The following is an 8,911-nucleotide window of genomic DNA, read 5'->3' as shown; positions in this document are numbered from 1 at the left end:
TAAGTCGTGTCCGACTCTTTGTGACCCCATGAACCACAGCATGCCAGGCCTCCCTGTCCATCACCAATTCCCGGAGTCCACCCAAACCCATGTCCATTGTGTCAGTGATGCCATCCAACCATCTCATCCTCTGTCATCCCCTTCTCCTCCTGCCCTCAACCTTTCCCAGCATCAGGGTCTTTTCAAATGAGTCAGTTCTTCTCATCAGGTGGCCAAAGTATTGGAGTTTCAGCTTCAACATCAGTCCTTCCAATGAATATTCAGGACTGATGCCCTTTAGGATGGACTGGTTGGATCTCCTTGCAGTCCAAGGGCCTCTCAAGAGTCTTCTCCAACACCACAGTTCAAAAGCATCAATTGTTCGGTGCTCAGCTTTCTTTATAGTCCCACTCTCACATCCAAAAATGACTACTGGAAAAACCAAAGCTTTGACTAGACAGAGGGGATAAAAAAGATTAAAAAGTTTTGGATAGAGAGATTAATCATAAACTCAGTAAGGGAACTTGGTTTCTGGGGAACCCAGTTTCAGTAATACTGCTCTAATTTTTGACAGCCTAGATTAGTTTTGCTTTTTTGTATACTTTCCAGTGTTTCTCAGTCTTTAACATAGATCCTAATCCCCTGGAAACTTATCAAAATAGATTGCCCCATTCCCAGAGATTCAGATTCAGTATATTTGGAGTAGGGCCTATAATTTGCATTTTTAACAAATTCCCATCCCAGCTGATGCTCCTGGTCTGGAATTTCACAATTTATACTCTTTTATATCTAGTTCCTTTTATAGAGCGGTTCCAACTTTGTGTTTATATTATGTGTGTGTGGGGGTGGGTGGGTAGGAATCCACTTACGATTTCATTCTTTGAAAGAAGGGTTTTGCACACGCACAAAAACCTGAAACCTAGTAAACCAGAAGGTTCTTTAAAGGCAGGAGTACCTTTTATTTTTCTTAGTGACCAGCACTTAATATATCATAGGCATCATTGTTTAAAAAATAAAAGAATATTTGGATGGATGGGTCCTCCAGTAAATAGATTGAAACACTTGTAATTTACCAGTTTAAGTGTGTCTCTTGCCAGAGTGAAAACCCTGTGAAGGAAAACTTCCTCAGCCACCCTTGGGTCCCTAGGGCCCAGCTCAGTGTATAGGCAAAGGATGGAGTGATGAGGGATGGGGCTCCAGAGGGCAGAACTGCACCAGATGTGGCCCCCCGCAGAGGGCGCCCTCAGGCAAGGACTGCCAGCTGTGGTGGGGGAGGGGGGCCAGCTACACGGCTGCTTGCATTTAAGGTGGACCCAGGGATTTCCCCACCCAGCCTCAGCTGTAGGAGAGGATGCAGACACTTCCTAGTTTCACACTCACCCTTTCCACCCCTCCCACCAGGGTACAGGAGAAGAGACGGGTATTTTTCTTTGTTTTTTAAATCGGTGGGAGTGCCAGCATTTTAGAGATTTTTTTTTTTTTTTAATGCCTCCTGCGACCCAGACACGAGGTCTTAAAGGACTTTAGCAAGATTTTTTCCCCCCGTTTCACAGATGCTGAAATGGAGGTTTCCCTAACAGGTTCTAGTCCCGGGGTCCTCACTAAGAAGTGCTAGCAATGGGGTGGGGGTGGGGGAATTCCTGTGAAACTGTGCGGTCTCTTCCTCCAAAGGGCCTCCTTAACAGCTGTCCTGCCGGCGTCGCCAGCTGCCCAGCCAGTTCCTGTCCCTTTCGGAGCCCGCGCTCACCCCGCCTGACGCTCGGAGTCAATCCCTGCCGGGCGTCAGGCCCGCCGCTGGAGGAATGGAGTTCGCGGAGCTGATCCGCACCGGCCAGGCCCAAGCCGAGCTCCTGAGGGGCCCAGAGGAGCCCCCGCTGCGTGGCACGCTTTGTATCACCGGCCACCACCTGCTGCTGTCGCCAGGGCCCCAGGCGACTCCAGACCTGTGGCTGCTGCTGTTGCGTAACGTTGACTCCATCGAGAAGCGGTGAGACGTGGCGGGGATGTCCCCGTAGTCAGGGAGCGCGTGGCTCGGCTGGGAGAGGGGAAGGGGCTAGCGCAGTTGGAGCTGGTGCCCCGCTGCATAACGTACAATCCTAAGAAACTCCTTTCTCCTCCCCCTGGTGGGGGTCAGTGGACGTTAAACCTAAGCTTGTGCATTCCCAGGATTGCGGGTGACTCGGGCACCATTACGCTGCGCTGTAAGGACCTGCGAGTGTTGCAGCTGGACATAGAGGGCGTGGAGGCGACGCTGGACATCGCCCGCTCCATCGAGGTACGCCAAGGATGCAACGGAGGCACTTAAGTTGCCCTATCCCGTAACGGGAGGAGTCAGCAGGCTTTACTTCTCAAGGGGGCTCAGGATCCAGGGTTGTCCCGGAGCAGAAGGGGATGCAGGGTGGTCTGGAATGCGTGGAGAGGCAGGAGCTGCGGAACGGAGGACTGGATTCCGATCTTTTCCAGATCCCTTGACTATCTTCCCCAGGCGCTGTCCTCTCTGGAATCGGTCATCACTTCCTTTCCGTTCTTCTACCGTCCCAAAGGTTTGAGGTTGGGCGACGCCTGGCACTTCCACCCTCCCGAATGTTACTACAAGCGAGTAGCTCGCGAGGTGGGCGTGGTCGTGCGGGGCTGGGGATGTGGGAGAGCCAGGTCTAGAAGGGGCGCGGGGACCGGGCACTCATCGGGTGCCAAAGACCGGGTCTTCACTTGTCCCTGTGCCGCAGACCAACGCGTGGCGGCTGAGCGAGGCGAACGAGGACTTCAGCTTGTGCCCCAGTTACCCCCGCGCCGTGATCGTGCCTCGCGCGGTGGAGGACAGCGCCCTGGCGCGTAGCGCCCGCTTCCGCCAGGGAGGCCGCTTCCCCGTGCTCAGCTACTACCACGCTCCCAGCGGAACCGTGAGCCCCGCCCCTCCCTAGGCCCCGCGGCTGGGACCCTCTGCCTCTCCGTTTGGCTCCACTCTTCCCTGGCGGGCTCTTAGGCGGTCCTGGCCGTAATGTGCCCCGCCCCCTCGGCTCAATCATGCCTTCACCGGCGCTGACCCCGCCCCTCTCCGCAGTTTTGGAGTCTCCCCTGCCTCTGGCTCCGCCTCCGGCTGGTCTGGCCCCCTCCCGGAAACCTCCTCTTCTTTTGTCAACCTGTGACCCGCCCACGGCCTACTCGGGTCCCTTCCCGCTCTGGCCACAACCCACCGAGACCCAATTCGAAGCCCGTAGGGTTCCTGAGCTCCATCCGGCCTGCCCCAGCCAGCTCTAGATCCGCTCCAGTGTGTACACCCGGCCTAAGGGATGCCCTGAGCGAAGTTCCTGAGCCAGGACTGGGTGGGTACAGTTTCCGGAGCTGGATCCCTGTCTGCAGGTGCTCCTACGTGCAGGTCAGCCCCTGACTGGGCCCCAGAAGCGGCGTTGCTCTGAGGACGAGGAGCTGCTGAGAGCTGTGCTGGCGGGGGCTCGGCCCGGGGCCCGGGGCTTCATCATGGACACACGCTCGCCCCAGGCCGCCAAACAGGCCCGCATGACTGGCGGGGGCACCGAGGCCAAGGCTGCCTACCCTGGCTGGAAACGACTGCACCAGCCCCTGGAGAGGTAAGGGGCTTTCTCATGCCCTCCTAGGTTCTTTCCTGCAGGACTCGTCATGGATGGGGGTGGGGGACTGGTGTCTTCTAGGAACTTCCAAGACTGTTTGGTCTTTCTTGGTAGCCATCCTGTCAGGTGGGCATGGCCACTTGCAGGCACCCACTGACAAAGCTCTTTCCTCTCTAGGCATCCCAACTTTGCCTGGAAAGAGAAATCTCTTCTTTTTAATGTAAACTGAAATTTGTCTTCCAGGAACAACTTCATCATACACACACACACACACATTCTCACTCTGTCTCTACACTGGTCCCAGCCCCACCCTGAGGGCTGTACCCGCACAGTTGTTATCTGTTCCCGCTGTCTCCAAGTGCTCTTAGTACCAAGAGGAGGTCCTGAGGGAATCTGTGCTTTGAGGAGGGTGGACCTCTCCCCTATTCAGAATACAAAACTGTTTATTCATTTATTTGACTGACATTGACCCAGCACAGAGGCTGAGATGGTGGTCAGCCCAGACATGGCTGGCAGATCAGCAGTAAACGGGCAATTCGAGTTCAGTGTGATAAGCAGCACCACTGGAGGCGCTCCCCTCTCAGAACAGGTCATCCTAAGAAAGCTTCCCTGAGAGTAGGGTGCTTTAGTGAGATCTGAAACACAGGAGGGGTAAGCCAGAGGGTTGGAGAAGGCCATGCCAGGTGGAAGGCCCTCCAGGTGTGTAGGATCAGGCAGCCTAGTCAATTGCCCTGTTTTGGACTCAGGTGGTGCTAGTGGTAAAGAACCAGTCTCTGCACTGATGTGGAATCCATCCCTGGGTTGGGGAAGATCCCCTGGAGAGCATGGCAACCCACTCCAGTATTCTTGCCTGGAGAATCCCATGGACAGAGGAGCCTGGTGGGCTACACTCCATGCGGTCACAAAGAGTTGGACATGACTGAGCAACTTTGCACGTACAGCACAGTGTGGTGGGAGTGTGGAGTGTGAGGTGGAGGTAGGGAGGCTAAAGGGGCGACCCGGGCCAATGCAAGGGTCTTGAGTACCATGATTATGGGCTTAGATTTTATCCTAAAGGCAATGGGGAGTCACTGAAGGCTTTTAAACAAGCCTGAAAAAAGTACCGTTTAGATTTTCTGGCAGGAGGTTCCTGGTGATCTAGAACAGAACAGTTCCTGGGAAGATTCCAGAATCCGAAGAGTATTCTGTACCTCTTGTCAGACTGGTTCTCCCAAGGGACTCCTGTGTAGCTCCCATTGGGCTGGGGTACATCAGGGGGACAGTGACACCTTCATCAAATTGGGAGTTTCCCAGGGCTATTTCTGAAGGTATTAGTAATTGCCCTCTGTCCTCCCCCAGGAGCATATTGGACACCTTCCAAACTGGGAGGGTCATGTTTCAATGTCTTATCTTTTTGCCTTTTTATACTGTTCATGGCAAGAACACTGGAGTGGTTTGCCATTCCCTCCTCCAGTGGACCACGTTTTGTCAGAACTCTCCACTGTGACCTGTTGGTCTTGGGTGGCCCTGCATGGCATGGCTCATAGTTTCACTGAGTTACGCGAGCCCCTTCGCCACAACAAGGCTGTGATCCATGAAGGAGAAGAGGGAAGCACAGAGGATGAGATGGTTGGATATCATCACTGACTCAATGGACATGAACTTGGGCAAACTCGGAGATAGTGAAGGACAGGGAGGCTTGGCGTGCTGCTTGGGGTCACAAAGAGTCAGACATAACTTAGTGACTAAACAACAACAGAGCATTCTGTTTCTCCAGGAGGCAATGTTATGCCTCTCCAACAGACTAGGTTTCCCCAAAGGGTGTTGGACCTCCTCCAGCAGATTGGGGAATCTTCAAGATTAGGGAGTCACTTCCATCAGATTACGTGGGCTCTCCAAAGGGTCCTGTGGCCCTCTTGTCAGATGGGCTCCTCTGAGAGCTCTGTGTCTCCCTCATTGTCCTGGAGCCCTCATTCCAAGGCTTTATTCCAAGCCCTCATCTCCAGAGCTTTAGGCTGGAGGAACGATGACCAGACTCCCATTTGTGCAGGGGGCGGCCCCTACAGGAGAGCTTCGTGCACCTGGTGGAGGCCTGTGGGGACCTGGAGCAGAGCATGGACCGCTGGCTTAATCGACTAGAGAGCTGCCGCTGGCTGTCTCATGTGAAGGAGACTCTGAGTACCGCCTGCCTAGCAGCTCAGAGCATGGAACAGTAAGACCCCCACCCTACAAGACAGGGAACAGGGCAGGGTGGGCAGGGCTCTCCATGACTGGATACAAAGCCATGTCTCAGTAAGCAAGCAAAGGTAGCCTTCAAATGGGCCCTTTCTATTCCTGACCTGGCCACTCCAGGCAGGGAAGAATAGGCCACTGTTGATGAGCCCTGGGCCCACAGGGAAGGGGCCTGCGTCCTGGTACATGGGGCTGATGGCACGGACAGCACCCTGCTCATCACTTCACTGGCCCAACTCATCCTAGACCCCTTGAGCCGAACCATGGCTGGATTCCAGGAACTGATAGAGCGAGAGTGGATCCAGGTGAGTGACCGCCCCACCCAGCCCTACCCCCCCTCTATCCACTTCATCATGCCCATCACTCTGCCCCTTCCCCAGGCTGGCCACCCCTTCCAGCTGCGCTGCGCTCACTCAGCCTTCTCCCACGCCCGCCCCAAACATGAGGCACCCACCTTTCTCCTCTTCCTGGACTGCGTGTGGCAGCTGGGTCGCCAGTTCCCGCTGTCGCTGGAGTTTGGGGAGGGGATGCTATTGGCGCTGTTTGATCACGCCTATGCCTCCCCTTTTGGCACCTTCCTGTGCAACAACGAAAAGGAGAGGTGAGCTAAGGGGGTGTCCAGGTGGGCCAGAGGGCAGGCACAAGCAGGGGCGGGTACCTACTTCCTTAGAAGACATCTTTGGGAATTCCTTGGTGGTCCAGTGGTTAGGACTCAGCGCTTTCACTGCTGGGGGCTGGGTTCAATCCCTGATCAGGGAACTAAGACTGCCCCTCCTCCCTCCCCTCCAAAAAAGAAGGTATCTTTCCCTTTTGAGTTTCTCTTATAGAAAAACCGTGTGTCCTCTCCTCTCCTGCCTCTGGATCTCACACACTCCCCTAACTTCTGCAAAGCTAGAAATGGGTGGGTCCACGGTCAGTCCTTCAGACCTACCCACCCTGTCCACAGCCAAGAACCATGCACTCCTAGCTTAAAAACGAGGACTGAAGGGGGAAATTGCTGCCAAAATAATTTCTGGGGCTCTCTACCACTTTGCAGGGTTGATTCTAGTGAAGCAATGGATTGGAGTCAAATTGTTTGGGCTCAAATTCTGGCTCACCATTCACCTGATGGATGATCAAAAGCAACCCTGAGTCTGTTTCATCAGTAGCAAGGAGCTGATCATAATAGTCACAATAATCTAGAGGTGGGCTGTATGTGTGTATGAGAGGATTAGCTGAGTTAAAGCATACCAAGTGCTTAACACTGTGCCTTGCACAGTGGGCACGCAAGTGGTAATTACTGTCATTATTTGGTTGACTTGTTGCTCCCATTAGCCATCTTTCTTTCATCAGACTGAGACAAGGGGAAGGAGGGTTCACTCTTGTCCAAGAAGGTGGAAATCATATATTTATTTATCTTTTCTTGACCAGTGGCCTCCTCCCTGCCATGTTGTTTTCACTAACTCTGCTTATCCAGGTTAGAAATTTTTACCTCTCTCCCCATCCTACATATTCAGCTTTTCTTCTAAGAATTTTTTATCTTAGTCCTTTCCCGTCCAAGGCCCCTTCTACTTCCCTAATCCAGACTTTCCTTTCCATGTAGACCATTGGAATAGCTTCCTCACTGCTTATAGTACCTTCACTTTCATCTTTTTTTTTTCTTTTAAACTCATCAGTCTGCTGCTGCTGCTGCTGCTGCTAAGTCGCTTCAGTCGTGTCCAACTCTGTGCGACCCCATAGACGGCAGCCCACCAGGCTCCCCTGTCCCTGGCATTCTCCGGGCAAGAACACTGGAGTGGGTTGCCATTTTCTTCTCCAATGTGTGAAAGTGAGAAGTGAAAGTGAAATCGCTGTCGTGTCCGACTGTTAGTGACCTCATGGACTGCAGCCCACCAGGCTCCTCCGTCCATGGGATTTTCCAGGCAAGAGTACTGGAGTGGGGTGCCATTGCCTTCTCTGACTCATCAGTCTACACCTATCAGTATTCACAGTGGGCCCTTTCCCACTTTCTTGCTTTGGCTCTTGTAATTTTCATGTTTTTGCACACCTGGTGAATTGCTGCTAGAAAGCGAAAGAAAGAACTGCTGCTAGACCCAGCTAAAATGGCACATTCTTTTAAAAATTTTTTTCATTATTTATTGGGCTGTGTCAGGTCTTGGTTGCAGTATGTGGGAACTTGTTGCATCCTGGGGAATCTTTTGTTTGTGGTGCAGACGCTCCAATTGCGGCACATGGGCTCTGCAGTTGCAGTGCACAGGCTTAGTTGCTCTGTAGCATGTAGGATCTTAGTTCTCTCACCAGGAATTGATCCCACGTTCTCGGCATTGAAAGGCAGATTCTTAACTATTGGACCGCAAGGGAAATCCCTCAAACGGCACATTCTTAATTAGCCTTCCATGATCCTTTCAGGCCAAGATAAGCAGAACTCCTTAAGAACTAGGACTTTGCCTTGTTCCTGCTTTATCGTAGTTCAGGATCTGAATCCCAGTAACATTTGTAGATGTTATCACTGCCCTGGGGGAGCTGTCACCCTACTAACCTGGGCCCCCACCCAGAATCCTAGAGCACACAGCCAAGTCTGGAAGCTCATGGTCTCACTCCATCCAGATGCCTGTGTGAAGTGAGAACTCGAACACACTCCCTGTGGTCTGGGCTCAGTCAGCCAAAAGAGCAACGAAAGCTCCGGAACCCACTCTACGTCCCCAACCCCCTGGCTATCTGGCCCTCGGCGGAGCCCCAGAGCCTGCGACTGTGGCAAGGTGACCCTCCTCTTCCTCCCCGGGGGAGTTCTCGCCTCTGCTCAGCTTCCTTACCTGTCCTCCTCCTCCTCAGGCCTGTTTCTGCGCCGGACCCGTCTGCCTGAGCCTTCAGAGGTAGCGTGGGAGAAGGTGTGGCAAATAGTGACAGATCAGGAGAAGACAGAAGGCTCTCAGCCAACAGATTCAGCCTCTGAGCCTAGACCCTAAGTACTGGTCCTTAGATGGTGGAGATGTTCCTGGAACCTCTCCAGGCCCCTCAGCACCTCTGGATCTTGGAAGAGAGTGCCTACAACCCAGCCCAGATCCATGTGTGAAGTGTCCAAAGTGTAGGCTGAAGGTCCAAATAATAAAAGCATCCATGATTGGTATCAGCTGGCTGGGGTGTCACTAAGAAGG

General features: G+C 53.3%; 1 protein-coding gene across 1 annotated transcript; it reads left to right on the top strand.

Annotated features, from left to right (window-relative positions):
- Positions 1–1,666: 1,666 nt before the first annotated feature.
- Positions 1,667–8,883, top strand: LOC136164805 (myotubularin-related protein 9-like). Its single transcript, XM_065930297.1, has 10 exons — positions 1,667–1,966; positions 2,146–2,254; positions 2,465–2,590; positions 2,706–2,879; positions 3,340–3,566; positions 5,596–5,757; positions 5,941–6,082; positions 6,158–6,378; positions 8,364–8,515; positions 8,589–8,883. Exons 1-10 carry the CDS (start codon positions 1,782–1,784, stop codon positions 8,720–8,722), a joined length of 1,632 nt encoding a protein of 543 aa, XP_065786369.1. The 5' UTR covers positions 1,667–1,781; the 3' UTR covers positions 8,723–8,883.
- Positions 8,884–8,911: the final 28 nt, after the last annotated feature.

This window comes from Muntiacus reevesi, chromosome 3 (genome assembly GCF_963930625.1).
Source record: "Muntiacus reevesi chromosome 3, mMunRee1.1, whole genome shotgun sequence".
NCBI lineage: Eukaryota > Metazoa > Chordata > Mammalia > Artiodactyla > Cervidae > Muntiacus > Muntiacus reevesi.
Note: the sequence above shows the minus strand (reverse complement) of the source record. Positions and strands in the feature narration are given on the sequence as shown.

Bases quoted from the DNA above. Each gene is read 5' to 3' on its own strand.
- LOC136164805 (XM_065930297.1), top strand. From the start codon at position 1,782: ATGGAGTTCGCGGAGCTGATCCGCACCGGCCAGGCCCAAGCCGAGCTC. The intron at 5,758-5,940 runs GTAAGACCCCCA...CTGGGCCCACAG, and splicing joins GCAGCTCAGAGCATGGAACA to GGAAGGGGCCTGCGTCCTGG. The intron at 6,379-8,363 runs GTGAGCTAAGGG...CACTCCATCCAG, and splicing joins TGCAACAACGAAAAGGAGAG to ATGCCTGTGTGAAGTGAGAA.